The 23,433-nt window shown below is 48.6% G+C and overlaps 1 protein-coding gene across 7 annotated transcripts in view; it reads left to right on the top strand.

Annotated features, from left to right (window-relative positions):
- The window catches only part of LOC111863724 (alpha-tocopherol transfer protein), a 45,368-nt gene that overhangs the window by 17,039 nt on the left and 4,896 nt on the right, over positions 1-23,433 (top strand). Inside the window, exon 2 of one of the 7 annotated variants that reach the window (XM_023850300.1) lies at positions 929-1,188. The exons of 1 other annotated variant lie outside the window; for it this stretch is intronic. Coding sequence is in view for 1 of the 6 variants with exons in the window: in XM_023850301.2 (XP_023706069.2) it covers positions 5,705-5,873 (169 nt within the window). In the remaining 5 variants the exon portion in view is untranslated. 5 more of the 7 variants (XM_023850301.2, XM_023850302.2, XM_023850298.2 and 2 more) reach the window with 5 other exon arrangements.

Raw genomic sequence — 23,433 nt, 5'->3', positions numbered from 1 at the left:
CTGGCTACCGCCTGGACGCCCAGGGGTCGGTGTTCGAGTCCCAATAATGGCAAGATTTTTCTGTATTCCTTTTCGTCCAGACCGTCTCTGGGGCCCACCCAGCCTCCTATCCAATGGGAAACGGGAGATTTTGCCCTGGGGGTAAAGCGGCTGGGGCGTGAAGCTGACCATTCACCTCGTTAATAATAGATGGATCTATACATCCACTCCCCCATACATCAACTAGTTCAGAAGTAGCCCAACTGACTCAGCGGTATTGAATGTTCATTGCGGGAAGACTATGATATGGCCCCGCATTTTGAAATGACAGTGCAATGCATTGGTTGTCAGGAGCCGTCCGGTTCTCAGGTTGTGCTGCGTTGTGCTGTCCGGCAGCAGATCGACGTACAAAGCTTTACGCTGATGTATCGGAGTTTTTGTCTCGTCCCTAACCTGCACAAAACTCGTAACGTTCATTTGTTGCCCTTATAACGGTCTCGTCGATGCTTCATCACTCGGTGACAAAAGCCGGTGACAATGCGCTGTGGTTTGATTGTGAGGACCACACACAGAGAGCAGCACCTCCTAGTCAATACGCATTGTCGAACATGATGATGACCCATCTGTCTGCATGTCTTGGGAAGTTTATAAAGCGAAGATTTTTGCTGTGAGGGGTCAACGTTCCGAATGTATGTCTTGTTTCGAGTTGTTCGTCTGTCGCTGTCATCACAAAGGCTTGTCCTTGGAACACTGAGAGTCATTTTAATATTATCTTCCTTTCACTCTGTAGAGTTATGTTCACCCCACGAATTTTCCCATCCACTATTTTGGAACAGTTGTTGTTTCCCCATGTTCGCCCCACTGACCCCAACCTCCGTGATTTGGTTACCAAGTTGCGAGTGTGTACTGTCTTGTCTTACAGGCAGTGTTCTCTCTGTCGATATTGCAGAGTGCCTAGCGTTGAATGGTAGGATCGTTGCTGAGCAATGAACCTGAAAGGGCGTGCGCGGAAAGAAGCTTTCCTTGCCTGATAGAGACGCTACCCCGGCATTTCACCCTGAGGGACTGGAGAAAACCACAAAAAACATCAGCGAGGTTCGAGCCCAGAACCTTTCATTGCCGCTACGCCAGCCTGCTCGGTCTCCTCAGCATGTGGAGAACTGCTCCTCCCGTGTTTCACAACGGACTCCTTGCCGCAGTCATGGATTGGTAAGAAAGGGGACTCAAGTGACGGCGGGGTATGAACCAGGAATGGCCTATCATGATAATGAAACGGGCAATCGGTCCACCATCATGAGCGGTGTCAGGCTTCACGTGAACCTACGGGTTCCACGAATCGCCGGGGATTTCGTGACCAGCTGAGCGACTGTTAGGTTGGAAGAGCCACAAGATCGTACAGGGTCTGCCCTCCATCTCGAGGGTACATGTGAGCCGAAATTAAGCCGAAAACAGAGTTAGAAACGTTGGTGACGGTGTACCAAACGAAACGAGAGATCTCAGTAGCGCGCCAGTCGGCCAGTGTGGCAACTGCTAGCGTCACGTCTACTTAGCGCGGCCATGCTGGCCATTTCGTACTCCTTCAGTCGGAGTACAGAGTTCCTCGTTCGGAATGCGTTCCACACACCAGTATTGCAGAGAGCTGTTAGGGCGCGCCGTATATTCTAAAATGATCGCAACGTGGCGCTTGGGGCCTCCCGCTGACTCGCCATTGATCGCTGCTGCCATCTATCCTTCACCACTGTAAGATGGATGACCCATTGTAGCTGCTCGATACAACGGGCTCATCAACTGCTTGTGGCTTCGTGTGTACTTGCGAGGACGCAATAGCAACGAAAGTGAAAGTCCATTTGCTAGGCAACGGCTCACTAGTTTCCGCTACAACGGGTAAGAGACCAAAACACGAACTTTTCGGTGTGGTGGCCGCTATTCGGTTCTCTCGCCGTTATAAAAGACAGTTTATTCGTGAATTCAAAGGATTCTATTCGCAAGAGACTTCAGAAGGCAGTTCAATAGCTGAGTGTTCTGCTGTGAAGTGTTAAACCAGCGGACACCGGAAGCTGCAGAAGTGGCCGACCCGTAAATGGGAACCAAGTTAGTCACGCTTAGTCCAGCAAGGAATGAAGCGACAGTCAGTGATTGTGAGTGCAAAGAAGTGACAGTAAATCCAATCGTCTAATCCAGAACCCATTATTATTCGTCAACCAAACCCTGATAAAAGATGAAGCTATCCCTGTAACAGGCTGTGAAAGCCCTTAGGGTTGTGACACGTCTCTAGGCAGTCGGCTCACAGATGGCGGTGAGGTTGTCGGCCTTACGCGACGGCCGCCCTTTACCACCCAGGGAGATTCCTGGTACTCATTTCTGTTAGAGGCTGAATCGACCACAGGGCCATAGTGCAGCTGGAAGGATTAGGTAAATTGAAAAATTCCACCTCATCGGGACTCGAAACTGTGACCGTCCGTCTTGTAGCATAGTGCCTCAACCAACTACACTACCTCGTGCCCTTTGCAAACCCTGACACGTGACAATATTTTCTGATGTCATATTTATATTTGCTGTTTCCGTAATAAAGGCTATACGTTTTCCAGAATGTTATCCGTCCTTAAGGTTTTTCCACCTCAGAAGTTCGCACAACCGCCGCACTAACGCGTAACGAAGTCGGTCAGTTAGCTTGCGTACGTTGCCATGGTTACAGCATGTGGCATGCAGCGTCCGTTACGCCCTCACAAGTGCCCCCCATTGATCGCCCTATTTGCGGCTTTCGTCAGCCTCACAAGACATTTTTATACAAGTGCATTGTAACATTATTGTCCTCTAAGCCCGTCTACTTCGGCCGCTTTGCGTGATCTCCGAGGCCACGGTAGGCTTGCTTTAGAATAAGCCACAACCCCTTCCTGCCCAGAGCTGCCGTTGAGTAGCCCCGTCACAGCGGGGTCCCCGTTGCGTCACAACACTCCCCGGTACGCTTTGTGTGTTTTCTGAGCGAAACTTGATTTGTAGCTGTTTAAGTGAACTCGGGGTCCCCCCCCTGCCCATTGGGAAGCGGTTCGGTCTGCCCCTTAGCTTGTTTAATGACACCTTTTCAACCGTAGGTGAGCCTTTACAGCTAAGTGACCAGTAACGGCCTGGAGGACCGGAGTTCGACTCCTGGCAGGGGATCACTGTGTGTAGAATGGATGCTGGGATCCAGCCCATATCCAGTTGGTAATGCGGCCGCAGCCTGAAACTGACAGTTGATCCATATCCTAGTACTGAGGTATGGCCTTACCTGCTTAACCGCATAGCTTAAACAGTGGTTTGCCTGGACGGCCTGGCTTTTATACCTCACGAAGCGTATAGGTGGCGTGAAGGTGAAAATCCACAGGCTCCAAACCTGGGCTGTCAGCCAGCCCGTGCTGTTCGTTCCACGGGTCGAGCAATGCGGAAATCCCCGGTAACTGTATGCACACATAAGCTTATGGCGAGCGCCGGCTTTGCAGCTTTGGGGACCCCCATCAATAACAACATAACTAGCAGATTCTGTTTCTGTTTTGCTCTTAAGTTGGGCCTTTCTTATGACCTGCTTTAATAAACGGAGTTAATTTCCCTTACAGCATTAAAAGATTGGTCTTTGTAATGGAGACCCATTGTGTTTACTGTGTGGTAGGTAAAGGCTGGCGAATCTTCTCGTTGTCTGGTGCCAGTTATTCACTAGTAGGTTCGAGCTCGGGGTCTGGTCGTGTGTGATTTGTGCTGGACAAAGTGGCGCTGGCGAAGTTTTTTTCTCCGAGTACTTCGCTTTCCCCTACCAATCTTCATCTCACCAGCTGCTCCACAATCATCGTCATCTATCATCTGGGGCCAGTAGTGGCCGCAGTACCGCCCCACCCAGTAAGGATAATAAAGAAGTAATAATATTTATTAGTAAGTTGTGCCAGTTACCTGCCACCCGTCCCCGCCGCTGCATTGCGTTCCCGTGCGTGCACTTTTCACTTATGAGTACTGGGATGGGACGCCGTGCAGTCCGGTACTAGACGGAGTTGTGTTCCTTGTAGTCGAAATTTTCACTTTGTGGGAAGGGTAGAAAGGTAAAGCTGGGCCTGTGATTTACCCTGCGGTCGCTTTCGCCTCGGGGAAAGAGCCACCGGTACACATTGGATAGAAGGCTGAGCAGGCTTCAGAGCCATTCTGGACGCTGTGGAGAAGAGAAAACCTGTTGTCCTGGCGAGAACTGAACGCAGACCATTCAGACCTTCGCTATACAGGCTCAAACATAACAGCAGAAAGCAATCGTGGCTTAGCGAACTGCTGAAATGTTAAGTCGCCGCAGATGTTGGTTGATGTGAACAAAACTTGTAACCTCCGGTGCCAGCCAATATCTCTGTCAGTGACGAAAATTTACGTGGGTTTCCTCAGTTCCGCACCCAGCCTCCTATCTGTGGGGCTGACCACTCGCCTCCGTCTGGTGCCCCCCACACCCCAATATGTCTTCATGTCATAGTGCTCAATTAATTAAGCACAGGGACGACTTTACCTTCACGTCACCGCTCCCTCCTACACCGCAGGTCTCAGTACAGACGCTGACGTAACGCCCATTCTGTTTATAGGAGCAGGGCTAAAGCCCACTACCGGCTTGGGGGCCAAGCAAAACCGCTAGGTCTATATAAACATGGAAGTCTGTGGTGATAATTGTGTTGTACTTTGAGCGGTGCAGTATCTATAGACCGAACAGTGTACACACTCGTCCTTGCTGCCACAAACTGAGAGACTTTGTTGTGATTAGTACGTTTTCTAATTCTTCAAAGCGCCGTGGTAACTATGTACACCACCTATTTTAACATTCGCCAGTTTTGAAATTTTCTCCCACAAGATATGTTTGTATCGTATGTCTGTGGTTATTTTCCGAAACAGAGTTCGTCTTCCTTATGGAAACGTAGTGTATTTTCTGTGCTGCGGGAACCGAATTTTAGACATTGTGTAGATGAACGTCTGGCTTGAGAGAATTCGATTCAGTTTCGCAGATTGATTTGCAGTTCTGCGTTGTCATTCTCCTTTCGGATCTATTAAAATTTCACCCATGAGAAAAAAAAGTTTGACCGCTCGAATGTCCTCAAACGACGAAATCACAAGTAACCCCCCCACTCGAAAAAATTGGAGTACTTCTGGTTCGCGTTGTTATTAGTGAAGTAAAGCTGAGGATCCGTCTGAACCTGCCATTTGGACACCGTCGTCCATTTTGAATTAAATCTTGCCTGCGCACACAGCAATCCGTGTGTGTAAATCCTGCGAGCGTTTTTCGTCCTGCTGAATTTGTGAGCGCGCCCATTCGCTCCGATCCAGACGCGGGGGAAATGTTGGAAGTTGCGAAAGCTGTTGAATTTCATTTTTGCTGAATATCGTGTAGAAGTGGGCTTCTGGTACTTCACTAATGAGAGGGCAGTCTCTTGCTTCGATGAAGTGTTTCCGTTCTGTGAATGTTGGTAAACTTATTGTTTTATCGTTGAATGCGAATAAGTTTACATTTTCTTATGATTCTTCCTGTTTCTAGTAGAACGCGCATGTCAGTGAGAGATTTCTTTGCAGTTGACATTGCTAGTTAGCTGCAGCCCGTCGGCACGCAGACGTGCGCTAGAGATTTAGAATTTGTTTGTTTTGCAGAAGGTAGCGCTGGTATATTTGTTGTTCCTGGAATTTCAAGGATCTTGTATAGTGAGGTTATTAGAAAATAAACAGAAGCCTACTGGGTATGTCAATTGAGACCCCCGGAAATGTACGTACATCGCGCTCTCTGGCGCAGTGTAACTTGATTAGTGCTTGTAAGTTGTCATGGCCGGTCATAGAGGCGGCGCGGTCTAAAGCACGAGACAGCTGCGCCCGTCAAAACACTGGGATCGTGAGTTCGAATCCCACTGCAGGTATGGCTACATGTCTGTGTTTGTGTCGTCCTTTTTGGGTAGCGGCTTAGGCACTGCCCCCCCAGCTCTCTGTAAGATTCAGAGTTTTCATATTAATTCTGTAAGGGAATCAGGCCAGAGGTGTCAGATCCGTTACAGGAAGAAGCAGTTATGACTTAGCAGCGATATTTCTGCTCGAATATGCACGAGTTAAATCGGCGTTTGTTTTACCAAGTGTCTTAGAACGTATCGTTTCGATAATTGTATTCATGTCTGTCTTTAGAAAGGAACGACTTTCCCTGAATTAGACAGCCTGTAAGGAGTTTTATCATTGTACTAATGTTTTCAATTTCCCATCGACTTCAACGGGCCGTCATGTACCGAGAACTGTTTCGATATTGTAACACCAAGCTCCGACTCTATATTCTCGCCACATGTGGTCAGTATCACACAGGGCTCCGATGTGAAGCGGCCCGAGTTCGTGTCCTCACGCCGGGCAGAGCGGTTCTGTATTGCGCTGCTCTGGACGAACAGAATGTTATGTTATCAGAATTCTCACACACCCTGTTATAACTGGTTTTGTTACGGAGCAGAAACAAAATGGAGGAGCATCCCCTGCTGTCAGACGAGCGCACCCCTATGAAACCCACCCCCCGATCCCATTAATGCGCTCCCCTTGAGCCAACCCCCTGTGAGTCAGTGAACCACCCCTAGCAATGGCTGTGGCTTGTCATCTGCATTGTAAATTGATAATTATACAAACTTGCAGTCAGGTCGCCATGTTGCGAGCTTCTATGTGTGAGGCCCCATCTTCACACTCATAGCCGTGGGACTCTCTCAGACGTGACTGCGGGCACGCGGCCGCCATCTTGGTATTGCTGGTAATGGAGAATCAGAAAGTGGGATGTGGGCTGACATGAACTACATACCAAGCTTTATGGAAATTGATAAATTGGTTAAGCCTGCAAGGAAAGCTGACTTAATATTGAACTCGGTCATTGGGCCTGTTCTATTTAGTTCATAACCACCGCACCATAAGCAATCTTTGGGGCCATATGCTGAGCCAGCTCGATACAATCCCCATGTTGATATTACATCCCATACTACTCTGTTCACCTGTTTCGAAGTTCCTAGAGACACGGAAGGAAGAGACGGGCTCGGCTGGACGAACTGTCTTTATTAAAATAGAAAGCACAGTCTAGTACAAAAATAAGGAGCAGAGTCTTCCTTTGGGGTAATATATATATGTACACGAGTGCTGGTCGCGCCTCAGCACAGCTAGAAACCTGCATATAGGAACGGCAGCGGTAGGATCTGTGTGGGCGGCAGCCTCAGCTGGTGAGTGCGTGCGTGCTTCTTCAGGTGGTCCTTGCGCCCAAAACGCTTGCCGCACACTCCGCATGCGTAGGGCCGTAATCCCGAGTGTATGCGCTTGTGGCGCGTGAGTTCCTCGTTGCGCGTGAAGCTCTTGCCGCACTGCTCACAGCGGAAGGGCCGCTCGCCTGCAACAGTAACCACAGCAACGGGTAAGATTACAAACGCTACAGTCTCACAAGGATCTGACGTCAGCGTCCAACTCTGTCCGCCAGGAAGCAGCATCGGCCGACATTCGTATGTTGGCCGGGAACTTTGCCAGTTGTACATTTTACGCGCTCTGTTGCTTGACCTTGTGGCCGCACTCATCACCTCTGACAGTGCTGCACTCCACTTCTTGAGCTGTCTGCTCGTGACCCGCAGGCGGTGACGAGGCCACTGTCCGCAGAAGGGGGTTGCGGTGACCCTGAAAATGAAGGCATTACTGTCCTTCGGAACGTCAGTACGCGCTTTCACCGAGACTAGAATCACCAAACTCGCATCCTCGTGCAGTGGGTACAGCCGGGCCACGACGCACTGGCGTCTGCGTTTCTTTCAGGCCAGACATGCGCAGAGAGTGCGTTCTGGCAGTCCATTCGCTTCGTAAAAAGGCGCCACTCTAAACAGCTCGAGCTGGCTCGGGGCCCAGCTTAATGCTTAATGGAGCGCCTGTCCCTGAAGGCGTATGGGGGTGGAGGTAGAGCTCCATACATTCTTAACCTCGGTATTAGACAGACATGAGTGGTCACCTTCACGTTCCAGCTGCTTTATCACGAGGCAAGGAAACCCAGATACGCGACGGATGGGCCGCAGTGCCCAGAGTAGCGAGCAGCAACTGAAGGCTGCAAGCTTAATGCGTTCCTTACTTGAAATGATGGCACGATGGGGGGGGGGGCACGTCTCTGTGATGTTGAGCGAATTTCTCTAAAATTTTATATATTAACGTTTGGTGGTGCTGTGGTTTGTCACACCACACTGATTATATCGGCTCTTCGTACGGCGGGTGGCACAACTGAACGGAACACTTTTATGCTGTGCTTCCTGACACGTACAGTAAAATCTCGCTAATCCGGTTACAGTTAATCCGGATCGAAATACGAAACATGAAAAATTCTGCACAGAATTGCTGAGGTTTTGGGCTTTTCCATCGTCCGGAATTTTAGGTAATAGAGGACAAGAGGTTTCGGAAATTTAATGTGTTTCCGTCTTCCTTTCTCACCTGAAGACGGAAAAAGATCCAGTTTCCGAAACGTCGTGTCCTCTGTTACCTAAAATTCCGGACGATGGAAGAAGTCCAAAACCCCAGTAATTCCGTGTGTCATCCACCACCGTCAGAACCGTTTAGAATCTACAAGTACACAATTCAGAAGACACGTGGGATTTAGACGCAAGAGAACCTTCAGGCTGCGTTGAGGGCAGTTGGGGGACTGAAACCACGCAAGAAAATACCAAGATTGGCTGAGCTAGATGGAGGAGACCCTGGATTTCAACTTGTGACAGAGGAAGAAATTGCTGCAGCGGTATATAAATGTTTATTTTCATGAGGACTGCCTAAATCGTTAAATTGTCCATTTATTTGTTCTATAAGTTTCTGTCTTTCAGAGCTATATTTTGCTGCATTAATCCGGATGACCTCCTCTCAATTAAGCCGGATTAGCGAGTGTTTACTGTATACAGAGTGTTTCACGACTTTAGGGCATAACTGCAGGAGGTGATTTCCTAGGTCTTTGCGATCAAAAAAAGTTCATATAAACATGTGTCCGATTTTGGACGGTTGCGGAGTTATGACCGTTTTTTCATTCCCGTACCCGCCCTCGTATGAACCGCTCCGTCAGCTGGCGGGTCGCTATTTTTAGCCAGCTACAGACAGAGCGCTCTCGTTATCTCGACACTGGAGAGCTACCTAAGGCGGGGTGGGTTGGTATGTCCGGCGCGGTTCACATCCGAGCGGCAGCCTGTGTTGCGGACGGCGGTGGCATTTTCGAAAATCAGCTTTAAGCACCAATCTATTCAAATTAAAGGTAATTTCACGAAGTTAACTTTGCATTCATACTTTATATGTATCATGTATTATGCTGGTTTATTATTTTGTTCCGTTTATTGTCAGTAATCGTTACTTTCTATTCTGAGTTTAAAACGGTCATAACTCCGTAACCGTCCAAAATCGGACACATGTTTATATGAACTTTTTTTTATCACAAAGACCTAGGAAATCACCTCCTGCAGTTATGCCCTAAAGTCGTGAAACACCCTGTATAAAATTTATGGGTTTTACCCTGCCACACATCACGTTGATTCTTGTATATATGATTAGCGATTGATTACATATTTAGCAATATATTTCAATATATCTGTGATTATGTGTATAGACACCTGACGTCGGTCAAACGACGACCGAAAATGTATGTTTAATATAATAAACCGACTAATCAATTGATATATTAAATTCAGTCGCTTAACAGAATCATGTCGTGTGACGGCATAGAAACCCGGAAACACAAGGGAACATAAAGAGTGCCATCTTCTGGGATATAATGCCATGCAGTCCGTTGAAAGTTGACTGACGTTTCGGAGGAACATATCACCTCCATCTTCAGGGTCGAATAAGCCGCGCAAGATACCAATGCGTAAACAGATACGGCGTTATAACAACCGGTATGAGTCCATCAGATCCGACAAGGGACCACAGCCATCCTGTGCAGTGTCTGTCTTGCACAGCATCGGAGACTGACAGCTGCTTAACGAGCTCTTGAGATTGCTTATAAGGAAGAGGCCTGTAGCAGGAAGGAATGTTGTGTAACTCCGGACATGCCTTTTTTAGATAACCTGAATAATTAAAGATCACGGCGAACTCTTCTGCGTTAGGTTCGTAACGGTGGATCCATGCCGGCTGCCTTCTGCATTGGTATTACAGTGACTTCAGCCCAGTCTGAACTTAGTGACGAGTTTCGTTCGCTCATTTTGTCTCAGTTGTGATCCGTTGTCTAAGCAGCAGAATCCTTCGTTTTCGTGTGAACTGTTGCGATCGGGAAAGCTTCGCTTCCGTTCAAAAGGCCAGTGTGAGTTCATCTTACAGGCCGTGGAGGCCCATAGGGTTGTGAGACTTCAAGGCTTCCACGTTTTCTAGACAATAACCTCACAGATGGCGGTGAGTTTGTCAGCCTTACGCGCCGGTCGCCCTTTACCCAGTACTCATTTCTGTTAGAGGCTGAGTCGACCCCAGGGCCATTGTGTGGTGGGAAGAGTTAGGTCAATTGAAAAATCCAATGACCTCATCGGGGATCGAACCCTCGACCTTCCGGCTTGTAGCATAGTGCCTCAACCAACTACACTACCGCGTATAGTGGGTTGCTAAACACAATATTCAGCGAGTTAGTCTCGTAGTGCGCGTAGCTCGTCGTGTGAAACGTCCGCCGCTTTGGGCCGATTTCAGTGTCAATGGGAACGTAACGACAGATTGCATTAAAGCTCCCCGACGTTAGGCGTCGTGAGACGTCTTTCGGCGCTCCTCAAGTTGTTTCACGCTACGGACTGACGGACGGACGAGCGTTGCACAGGGATGCGAACGCACGCGACAGTCATAATCTGAATTGCGAACCGAGGTCAATCTGATGTACGCAACCCGAGAAACACAGGACGGTCAGGACGCTGTTTCAGCTGCACAGGTCACGAAGGGCCGTTGCTACCAATGACCAAGCACGTGCAAGTGTAGAATTCATTCCATGGAGCTGAGCCATTCTTGAGAAGCCGCCAGTTGTGCAGCTACTCAAGAGTTTAGTAAAATTTTATGTACCTCGAAGGTTCATTACCGTGTTCACAAGAGCCCTACATTCGTCCCTATTCCGAGCCATATGAACCCAGTCCATACTATCCCATTCTGTTACTCTAAGATCCATTTCAATATTGTCCACCCAACTACATCTTGGTCTCCCAAGTGGTCTGTTTCTTCTGGCTTTCCCACCAATATCCTATATGCAATCCTCTTCTCCCCCTTTCATGCTGCATGCCCTGCCCATCTCATTCTTGTTGACACGTGCAATTAGGTCCCGCAGGCAATGTCGAGCAACTCGGAGCCCCACGCAGGCCCCGGGACTGGTGAGGATATGATTTCCGAATATTTCTGGGGGCCTATGAGAAGCGCTATGCAACTGTAGCTGTGTGAAGCTAATGAGGACGGTACTGGCTCGACTAATATATGGAAGAAGGTACAGCGCATGAGGAAAGCAGTTACCATGAAAACCATATCATTGACCATTACGTTAAGATTCTTGGCCGCTGTAAACTCGTGTGAAAGTTCAGAATTCTGAGGTCGAAATTTCCGTCTAGATGCCGAAAACTCTCGAAAGAATACATCAGAGGTTTCTATTTAGGAACTCGAATACGCGGTACAGTAAAAGTGACTTGCGCAACTAACTACAGACTGCGCTTCCTTTGGACACGGCTTACGGTTGGGAGCAGACGAACCAAAGGAAACATTCGATGCTATCTGTGACTGTCACGTATGTCCGTCCGCCATTTATTGCCTTAAGTGTTGTACCTCTGGGCCAATCAGAGCGCTGCTGCTGTTCGGAAGAATATGGCTGGTTGCACGGAGATTTCGCGGAGCCTTCACTGACGCCGCAGTTCCGTTTCGCGTTGTTATTGTCCTCGGGACGGAGGGCGTCTGGTTGTCTGTACGTCTGTCTATAACCTAAGTATCCACGTCTCTACCGGTTCACAGATTTTCTCCGCGTTCGATATGGGCAGACGTTCCTTCCCATTTTCGGCCATATTGATCCATAATAAGGCTGACTCTGCATAGGGCCTTGAACCGAATTTCCCGTGTATTGCATGAACTCATCCCCCCACCCCCACAGATTTTGTTTAAAGTGAACATGGGGTAAAAAAGAAACATGATGAATTTATCTCTGTAACAGGCCGTGGAGACCCATAGGTTTGTGAGACGGTGAGGCTCCCACATTTTCTAGACAGTCGGCAAACAGATGGGGGTGAGGTTGTCCGCCTGGCGCGCCCGCCGCCCTACTCCCAAGAAGATTCTTGGTACTCATTTCTGTTAGAGGCTAAGTCGACCGCAGTGACCTCATCGGGAATCGAACCCGCGACCTTCCGGTTTGTAGCATAGCGCCCCCATAAAATGAACACGGGGGACTGTCCCTGCGTTACGCAATCTCACTCGTTTGCTGCGCCCACTTGTCCAGCCAAGTCTGTTCCGTGTTGTCTGCTTGCGACCAGCTGTTTCCCAAAAAGTTTTCGGAGAATTCCCGGGGTTCCGCTAAGCGAAAATTCCGTTACAACGAAAAACAATGGCCATAACAGAATGCAGAATCATATTAAACACGCGGCCAGATCTGAGAATTCAGTTTTTGCAATATGAAGTCTAATATAAAAAAAGTTGGTGAAGAAAACAAACACTCTTCGCACTGAAAATTGCAAATACACGGCATATTAGTTTTAAAGTTTTTTCTCTGAACATATGCAATTAAATAACAAGTTTATCTCACACCCTTGTTTAATATTTATGTATTATTGTCGTCACTTGTTTACAGTTTAGTTTCTTAGCTTCATTTGTAGGCCTAATTGTTGTGTTAACGGTTCCGTGCGCAAATTAAACCGGAAAACATTTGTGCGCAGGCTCGCAAACGGGCGCCTGAATGTGCGACTGGGTTGCGTGACAAAGGCTTCTTCGTATCTGACTGACATAAGAACAACCACTTCATTGTAGGCGTTCTTTGCAGAACAAAGCGAGATTATATGCTTAGTAGTCCGTCAGTTCGTGATCGGGTTCTGACATAAGGGTATGCTGCAATAAATATTTTTCGAAATGAATGAAGTGAGATTATATGATCGGGTCGCCACTTTCAGATTTACGTGTTGATTTCCGGGAATTATTAGGCAAATCCTTTCTTTGTTTGTTTATTTATTGGTATTCCGGTAAAGACGTTTACGAAACCCAGGAGAGATTCAACCTGAATGGGATGCGCGCGCACTGTTTTTCTATACTTATGGTGTTAATTTGTTGGGGATAACACAAATACCGTAAAGAAAATACGCTGTATTACACCTAGAAGTGAAGGCAGGGACAGCGAGGTGGGCCTGTGTGTTTATGTCAGGCAGATCTGGGAGCGACACTGGGCTGTCAGTCATTTTCGTGAAGACTTCAGAGCGGAGCGAATTCGCGCAAAGCTTCCTACATTTCAGTTGAGCGTTCTTGCCTCTTACAGAAGTATAGGTTATGCAACCTGCCGTGCATATTAACATGATAAAGCAAAGGAGGTTAACATGGGTGAGGCATTTAGCACGCATGGAGAAGTTATAGAAAAAACCTGACGGAAGGAGACCACTTGGCAGGTCACGGCCTATATGAGAGGATAATATTAAAGTGGAGCTTAAAGGGACGGCATGAGAGGGTGTAGATTTGATTGATGTGACTCGGGATAGGGACCAGTGGCGGACTGTTGTGGACACAGTAATGGAGCTTGGGATTTCATAAAATGTTGAGAATTTCTTGATTGGGTGAGCAATCGTTAGCTTCTCAAGGAGATTTGTGCCGGTGGAATTACCGTGATTATTTATTTATGACGTATTCGATATCTCTGTCAGTCAGTGAAGCGATAAATTGTTGAGTGAACAGTGAATTAGAAGGAATGTGGCCCAGAACTGACCCACCTGTGTGTATCCTGACGTGGCCCTTTAGCTGCCCGTTGTTGCTGAATGCCACTTGGCAGTGCGGACACCGGAACTTCTTGGGCCGTTGTTTCCTGCTCTTTAGCTGCTGCTGCAACTCGGCCTCGTGCAGCAGTCTCCCGTATTCTTCCAACATGGCGGCCTCCGCGCAACACGTCACTTCCGGTGCGTAACTCCACGCACCGAGCGGTGGAAGCGCGAACGTGGAAGTGGCGTCATAGGCTAGCGGGACTGGAAGAACTGTGTCCCTTCTGGAGGATCTGCGGCTCCTGTGGGCTCTGATTTGTGACGTGGTCGATATCGTACAGTCCTGCGTTATGGCCGGTGTATGCCCAGTGCTGATTGTTGCATCAGTGGCAGTCGTGCTAGGATGCTCAGTCCACGGCCGGAAGAGGCGCCCCATTGTTGCTGACGTCATTATAGCGGATCAGTTACATGTCGCGGTGCTCTTGAGACTGGTCGAGTGGCAAAGCTTTGACTGCTTTAAGTATCGGCTACTGGCGGGGGTTAAGTGTTACAAACCCACCCCTCGTTCCCACAAAACCTTTTCGCTAAGCAAAAAGGGCAGCAGTGGCTTTCATTGTGCGGACCATTACAGGGGATGAAAGCCAAGGGTTCCCCACATCAGCAGGACCCGCACTTAACTGTTTGTGAAGCAGTGGAACTTAGTAACAATCAAGTTCCTTCCGTCAAATGTGACACTAGGAACTTGATTGTTAATTGGTTAATGTGACGGACCAGAATGAAAGACCTTAAACTCAGTGGAACTTAGGGTTATATTGCTATCCATTTGGTGCCCGAAATCCGTCTGAATAATATTTACAAATTTAGTTCGTACCTCACAGAAAACACATTGCGTCTCCATGACATGGACCAATCAAATAATCTTTTTAGGGGAGAAATCACTGTTTGCTCCGAGAATCGTACGAAACACAAAACGAGTGTGTAAAATGCGGGGTTCTTATAGAGGAGGTTGCATGTGCTTGCGGGACAGCACAAACGTAACTCTGGGAGGCGTGGGGGTGACGTTTTGTACGAATACGTTGTGGGGTTGTTAATTGGGCGTACTGGCTCCTGTTTGTGGGGAACGTCACGGCAAAGATTGATGGTAAGACCACTTGAGGGGATTTGAGGACGCGCGGATTGGCTGCGGTCACAGGAGTGTGACAACACGGACAGCGGGCCTAATTAGAGACACCAACACCTTCACGGTTCTCACTGCCAAATATGTTTACTCCTGTCGACACCTTCTTAAGAAGACTCACTTTATTGCTGCCTGCTGATAGCCGATTATACCGTCATCTACACCTGAGCTTAGAAGCGGCGGGATCCGAAATCACGGGCTCACAAGGGCGCGTTGCTACGCCGCCAAACTGCTCTCTGCAAGTCACGGCCCCGTGTTGCAACCGACGGCAACAGACAGATGTAAATGGACCTGAAAAGGCCACTGCGTCCTATTAGATGGCATGCGACACTGTCGTGTGCCTATGTGTCCCATCTGACTGCTCCCACACGCTCGATATTAACAAAATTTCGTACTCATATACATACGCCATACCACTGGAATGCAGCAAAGAGTTGTCGAAGGACCGCGTGCATGGAAACTGTGGTCAAGCTCTGCGCTACGGCTTCTGACGGTGGCTCAGTTCTGTCTGCATTTGTGTTGCGAATTAAAATATTTTCCGTTATCGGGAATCAAATCCCGGTCGGCCAATCAAAACTTGTGTCGATGGAACTTCATTGAGGTCGGTGTAGGGCCGTGAGAACCTTCTGGGTTGTGACACCGTGTAGCCCTGCAGGCGATGCCAGTGTTTCGGAGGAGTTTGCTGTCTCCATTTTCAGGTTCCGATTGACTAGGTCATTGCCCATCTTCATTGTAACCTTTCCATATAACCTCATGTACTCTACGCCCTACTCTCATCGACCATGAAGATGGAGGCAGCGGTTTCTTCCGAAAGCTTGGTATCCACGTTAAAGACTAAGACGTACGGTGTCACAACTCAGAAGGCCACAGCCTCAACAGCAACCCCCGAGAAAACCGCGCAGTACACCGTACACTGCAGACAAAACTGCCCGTGGCGTGAGCTTGGCGGGACTGCGTCTGCAGAACACGGAAAGGAGCGCAACAAGCTCTCATTTTGTCGTTTGTCACGCGGTGATGGATGTGAAGGGTTGCGCGCAATCCGTCTCTATCTGCCAGCTCGCGCCTAATTGCCATAGCAACACTTAGCTGTCAGTGAATCCTTATAGAGTACACATCTGGCTTGCGTCTGCTCAGGATCTGTGCAGCCTTACTAGCCTGGGTGTCAGGTGTAATGTCTGGCACAAATATGATAAGAACGAAAGTTGTTGGGGGGGNGTGAGGTACGCAGGGGGAGAGGAGAAGAACAGCAAGGAAAACTGAGTTCTAGATGTCAAGGGAAATATCAGGCTGTGATGATAGAACTGGCTCAGGTCATCTCCAGTGGCGGGTTCCGCAACCGGAAAGGCGTACAGCGTTATGTCATCATATATCTTCCCGCCACTGCGCAGTCGCTACAGAAAATTTAGAAAAGGAAATTTATGACGCGGAAAGTGATGTTCGGACTGGATTAGATAAAAACAGTTCATTGGCAGAAATTATCTCGTTAATGTGAGGCTGCACGCATCACAGTAGCTCACAACTGTTGTTGTCATGGCGACCGGTGGCTTTTCTGTTTAGAAAGGAACTCACCCATCCTCGGAACTGGCCGCCCGGTGCAAGTCAACACACAACAGTAAACTCAAGTGCCGAATGGGAACTTGGAACGTAGGCCTAACTGTGAATAAGGCGTTCTTTACGCGGAGGGTAGTGATGAATGTAGCGTCTGTCATGTTCTGCTTGAACCTGTGTCAATGAGATGTCATGACTAAGAGCATATTTGAGCTGCCAAGTTAGGTGGATTGATCTGACTCTAGCGTCAAACGAAATGCGGGGTGAGTGTTTGTCGGAACCGTTTTGAAGAAGGAAACATATGTTTTCAACGTAAAAAAAAACAGTTGATTAGACATGTCATACCTTTAGTTTAATAATGATAATGATGACGATTATGATGTTGATAATAATAAATAAAAATAAATATATGTGGCTTGAGTCCGCAAGCGAACTCTACCGACCGAGCGACCGCCGCTTGTCGGAGAAGTTAGTGTCAACTTTAGCGGATAGAGAGTGTCGCGTGGTCAGCGCATCGAATCCCCACGGCCGTTAATTTCAGTTTTCTAGACCGGAGCCGCTACTTTTCCATGCAAGTAGCTCCCCAGTTATCCTAACGAGGCTGAGTAGACCTCATTCCAGACCCACTACTTCTCAGAAAATCCGGTAGCGCCGGGAATCGAACCCGGGACATCTGGATCTGTAGCCAGTAACTGACCACTAGACCACAGAGGCGGTCGATAATAATAACAATAACAACAACAAGAACAAGAACAGCAACAAACTTGCAAAGCTGTGGCTGACGAGATCTGAACTGTTGTATTTGTGTTCAGAAGCTGGTTCCATAATTCAGCTTTAATTATTTTCTCAAGACAAGCCGCCGCCATGAGAGGTGACGTCACGGCTCGCACCCTCTCCTAAAGGTTACGCCCCTCGCAACCCTTCTCAACCGCAAGAACCAATCCCATACAATGGGGCACCCTCCCCAGCGGCAGATGTTCACAAGCCGGTTACATCCCCCTGGGTTGCGGTTTGCTGAGGCTTTATTTAGATATGTGTATGGGTGCGAAGGGGGAATTGAGACAATTACACATTGAGAAGCTTCATGATTGAAGAATCGAAATGTACGCATTCAGGATGCGTTCACTTCGTTGTGTGCCCTGGAGTGTGCCGACGCCTTCGGAGAGCGGCGCTAGAGATGCGCGCCCAGACGCGCACAGGTCGTCACGTGAAGTGTCCAAAATTGCCCGGGGAACACCCGCCCAAAAGTTCTCCAGTTGGTAGGATGCGGACGGACAGACGGACATGGCGAACGTGATGTGCAGAGGGGAGGAAGATTTTGTTGTGACACTGATGAACACTCAGGCTGCGTGAAGATAGCCACGTGCTTCAGGTAGCATTGGGTCCGTTGGTGCTGGGTACGAACCTCGGCTGTCCAGGCTCAAGTGGCCCTTCGTCCTCACAAGCGTAGACCCCTACAATATGAAGTTTTCAGGGCGGCGAAGATTCATATTGGGCTGTGATGCCGTGTAGTCTGGTAGGTAGGCAGGCAGGCTCACTGTCTCATACTCTGAAGACTGAGGTGGCATGTTGCTCTGAAACGTTGGAACCTGCTTACTGCCAGACTACACGGTGTAACATCTCGGAGACGGAAATGTAAACATTAAAGAGTAGAGTGGCGAGCAGTTGTCACGTTTATGAAGTCTAATCTGAAGTAGTAGAGTAATTCATTGCCGTATTCACAAGGACAGAGCAGTGTGCACAGTTGTATTCTTAACCAGACGCGGCCCCTCGCTTTGTGCTCTGCTATTCAAACCGGAGGCGGGCCCTCACTTTGTGCTCTGCTATTCAAACCGGAGGCGGACCCTCACTTTGTGCTCTGCTATTCAAACCGGAGGCGGGCCCTCACTTTGTGCCTTGGGATTCAAACCGGAGGCGGCATCCCAGTTTGTGCCTCGGGATTCAAACCGGAGACGGGCCCTCACTTTGTGCTCTGCTATTCAAACCGGAGGCGGACCCTCACTTTGTGCTCTGCTATTCAAACCGGAGGCGGGCCCTCACTTTGTGCTCTGCTATTCAAACCGGAGGCGGACCCTCACTTTATGCTCTGCTATTCAAATCGGAGGCGGACCCTCACTTTGTGCTCTGCTATTCAAACCGGAGGCGGGCCCTCACTTTGTGCTCTGCTGTTCAAACCGGAGGTGGACCCTCACTTTGTGCCTCGGTATTGAAACCTGAGGTGGCCTCTCACTTTGTGCCTCGGTATTGAAACCTGAGGCGGCCTCTCAGGTCGTACTCTGTGGTCAAACCAGACGCGACATATCGCTTTGTGTTCCGGGATTCAAACCCGAGTTTGCCCCGTCCGACGGGCGGCCATGAGAGCAAGAAGTTGACCGAGTATCTGACGGGCGTTATCTCAAACATTCCTTTTGTTTGTGTCACGTGGCACTATGTGGACCTGCACCTAAGGTCCATAAATTTCAATGCTTCTGCTGCTAACTAACGAAGTAGGCTTAAGACACGTTGACTGAATGTACGAAAAAGGAAGGCACTCGCTGGTGACAGGATGAGCTGGCGCGGAGCGAGTCCTCCCGGTAAGAAGTAGGCTCAGCGAGCTTTCCGCTATTTACGAGGCCCGATTTGCTTGACAGGCGTGGCACTCGAAGGACCGTGATTTACTAGAGCACTCCATTAGGACTCGGCCCCCTTCATCATGGCGATTGGACGCGGCTGTCGCCCCATTCGCTGGGGCCGCGCTTGTTACCGCTGTCACTGCAACTGGATACCTTCGTTCTCTGCCAACCGCTGTGATTCCATTTCTCGAATTATCTGCGCAAACCGAGATTACGGCACAGTATACTCTCGCTAATCCAGATTAATTGGGGGGAGGAGGTCATCCTGATTAAGCGATAATCTGGATTAGTAAAGCAAACGTAGCCCTACAGGAAAAGAAATTTAGGACACAAATAAATGGAAAATTTAATGATGCAAGTAGTAAGGCAAGGCAAAAGCTGCCTCTATAACAGGCCGTGGGGACCCATAGGGTTGTGAGACGTCGAGGCTCCCACATTTTCTAGACAGTTGGCTCACAGATGGCGGTGAGGTCAGCCTTACGCGCCGGACGCCCTTTACCCGCAGGAAGATCCCTGGTACTCATTTCTGTTAGAGGCTAGTCGACCCCAGGGCCGTATAAAAATGAATAAAAAATATCATTGTAGATCCTTATTAAAAAGGAACTATCAAATAGCGCCACCCTTATTCATCGACAAAAGACTCAGAAGTTTCCCTTTTTTAACGTAATTATGTATGTTTGAAGAAACTGTCAAGTTTTGTCTGAACAGACAAGTGACTCATTTGGCTTCCTAAACGCCAATGTGTCTTAAAGTATGTACCCAACTGCGATCAACTTTTTTCAAATTTCGATCAGGATTATCCGACATCCGTTTAACTAACCGCATTAGAGAGGATTCACTCTACGAGTATATAGAAACCTGTAATTCTGCTTGTTGTTTTGCGCCGGTGAGAAATTTATGTTCTCATTCTGAGGAAGTTGTGCAGTTGTTTGAGTACGGGTTTCAGATGAAAACGCCGAGGATCAGATTTATATGTAGGAGAGCTCGAGTAAGACAGCATGGTGCAGCCAGAAGGGGCCCTGCGTTCCTAGTGTTTCCAGTCGAGCTGTCGCTTTGTGGTCGCTCTGCTTCCAGTCACTGGGCAAGCACAAGCGATGAGCAGGTACAAAGCACGGCCGGCGACCCTCTCCACAGGGCGGTATGGGCTCTTGTGTGCTTTGTGCGGTGTGACTTACCGACTGGCAAACCGCCCCTCCGTCTATCTATCTGCCTGTTCATCTACATATCTATCTATTTATCCATGTATCTAACTTATCTATCTATCTATCTATCTATGTATCTATCTATCTATCTATCTATCTATCTATCTGTCTATCTAGATTTATAGGCTGCCACGAATTGGTTCCGATTGTCCCTCGGATGCAGTCATTATGCCTCACAGTATCTGGCACGCGGCCTGTTGCAGGCTGAGGAAGTTTGTTTCTTGCGTCCATCTCGGAGGGAGCGCCGCGAGCCCGTTACCGCGGCAAGTCCGTCCAGTTTCTCGCCACGAACTCGGTGTGCCCCAAGTTCCCATATTCGGTACTTGATTTCAGTGCGTGTTGTGGCGATCACGGGGGCCGTGGGTGTGTCCAGCGGGTCACGCAGCTAACAAGGTCAGAGCTCAGTCGGCCACGAGAAGGTGTCCGTGACAAGTGCCGGCACGGCCATTGCGTACACCTGTAGCTGTTTAACGGCGCCGAACTCGGTTGCGGCGACTACGTGTGAGAGTCGGGACACAAGTAGCCACAGCTTTATAAAGCAAACGAGCCAATGGAGCGGCACAGTTTGCCGCATGTGTTCACAGTGCGGTGTGCTCATAACTGAAGTTTGTAGGCCTGTGTGAGGTGCAAATGCTTGATTAATTAAAATTCAGTTACAGTAGAATAATGGTAGTCCATTTCTTCGGTTGTTCAATGACTGTCAGAAGCTGCGCTCCTGTGTTCAGTACTCGCATTCTTCTTTTTAATTACTGTCGTGCTGATGTTGGCAAGATTGATAATTTGGATTAACTAGTTTAGACTGCGCTTGCGCATAAGCGATACGGACGAACAAGGATCCCTGCGCATTGAAGAAACACCTGCAATCTCAAGATAAAGTTCCCAGGGGTTTTCGCTGTGACCTTCTCTGGCCCGTTTTAAATCACGGGGAAGTTAATCGGAAGTGTTACGGAGACGAGACCAAACCGGGGATCGGCGAGGAGCTGTGGATGTAAGCGATATCGGGAACAAGTAAAAAAAGATAACTGTTTTAAAGGTAAAGAGGTGACGTTGTCCCAGTGCCTAACTGATTACGCACTAAGCCATAAAGACGTGTGGGGGAGTGGAGTATAGATTTACATATTCTTCACCTCAACAGTAGTTGAAGGTGCGTGGTGCGGGGAAAGAGCCCCCGTTGGATAGGAGGCTGCATGATCAGAGCGCGCTGTGCTGGGAACCGAACCTCGGTCTTCCAGTCCGTCGCTGTACCGACTGAGCTATCGCAGCCTAGGAATTCATGAAATGACTGCTATTGTTCGGTCGGGCCACTGAAGTAGAGAATAAGGCTTCCTTGTCAGAATTTTGTGCATTGTGGAAAGAACCGAGTCTGCATGTTCAGGATTTATCTGAGTTGTTTATGGTATTTGGCATTTCATGTGCATGTGTGAGTTAAGGCGTCATCATAGCCTGCACTGTGTCTAAATATGGATTGTGCAAATGGGCTGGGTATGTAACACGCATAATGTTTTCTTGAGCGGGGGTCATTTAGGAGATCTCGGTGTGCAGATAATATTAAACTGATTTCGTGTGGTGGGAGAGGGCGGTTGGGGGTTAGACGTTTAGACTGAACACCGGTGAAGGAACAAAGGATGAGAGACAAGCACATATGTACGGGGTCCACACTTCATTCGGCATTGGGACGGGACGAGCCTGTTGATTAGAGGAAAGTTTTGTGGCGTGTACTGGCCTACATTTCGTCATGACCCATCAAGGCCGCCTCTAATGAGTTGCCTACATTGACGTCATTGCGTTTGTTGAGCCGGGCAACACTGAGATGGAGGCTGGATCCATGGGGCCCCCACGCACGCTAATCCGTTTCCAGTGGAGGGGCGGCGGGCTGCGGCTGTAGCCTTCAGTAGCGATCGGTTTGTGTACACTTATGGTTACATCCCGCTCCTGGCCTTGCTGTAGTCCTGTCCTACCGGATCGCGGGTTGCCTCTTTGTGGGAACAAACAAAAATAATTACCATGAGGCGCTTATAGACTTGAATTACACTTTCGATAGTGAGGGTTCAATTCCCTTTAACAAAAATTTGTGTTTTTTCTTCTCAGTGAATGTGCGCTGATCAACCCTGGGGGCCACTTACACTCGTTTCCATTGTGCACTGGGATAGGAGGCACAAGCAGAGCACAGAATTAGAACATTGGGGAGCCACAGGAGATGGCTATGGGGGAAAGTGGGTCAGGCTCACGAGCCAGTTCTATCCAGTTGACATCATCACATTTTATTTGCCAAGAATTCATTTATAGCGTCACCTTTATATCTTGGTTTACCAAATGACAACTTCCCTTATGTCTATTCAGTTTGTTGCTGCCCTTGCGTGCTACATGCTACGCCTTCTAAGGTGACAGCCTCTGTTCTCAGAGATAATAGGTTTCACGAGTGTAAAATGGCCGTGTATAGAACGAAGTGATAATGGACATTTGTAAGCAGATGGAGATGGAAAATAAACACACGGAGAAACTTAAATTTTACGGGCGTTTTACCGGTGTGAGTTAGTAGTAGTGGCGCGTAAGTAGTGCAGTTAATGTCGCGGGACTCGAGCAAATTTTTTAGGAGTTGAAGGGAAACGGTTAAAGGAAGTTCCATCTTCGTGTGTTGGCAACAGTTATGAATTTTTCTGGTAAAGTTTCTGTGGGGACTGTCAGGTCGACAAACGTGACAAAGCAGCTGTTTGAGAGCGGGACAATGTGATGAGCAGTTGCCAAAGAGAGAAGTGATCTCGCTGGCCACGGATCGCGCCAGTCTGTGCCGATCACGTGCCGAGTACCGTGCGGACCTTTCAGTAAACACTAGCCTGGCTGGCAGTGCAGAAGCCGACGGCCAAGCAGCTCTAAGTTTATGTGCGTGAGTAGTTTTGTATTCTGTGTGTGTGTTGACTGCCGTTTGGATTCTTGTAGCGGATGGCGACATTGCTTGCATGCTAAGTTCAAACAGTAGCGTTGTGAAACTTGAGCTTTCGTATCAACAGGATGACCAACTGTTTAATGTGTTGTCGCGG

This window comes from Cryptotermes secundus, unplaced genomic scaffold, assembly GCF_002891405.2.
Source record: "Cryptotermes secundus unplaced genomic scaffold, Csec_1.0 scaffold520, whole genome shotgun sequence".
Classification (NCBI taxonomy): domain Eukaryota; kingdom Metazoa; phylum Arthropoda; class Insecta; order Blattodea; family Kalotermitidae; genus Cryptotermes; species Cryptotermes secundus.
The sequence above is the reverse complement of the archived record's forward strand: the minus strand, read 5'-3'. Positions and strand labels throughout refer to the sequence as shown.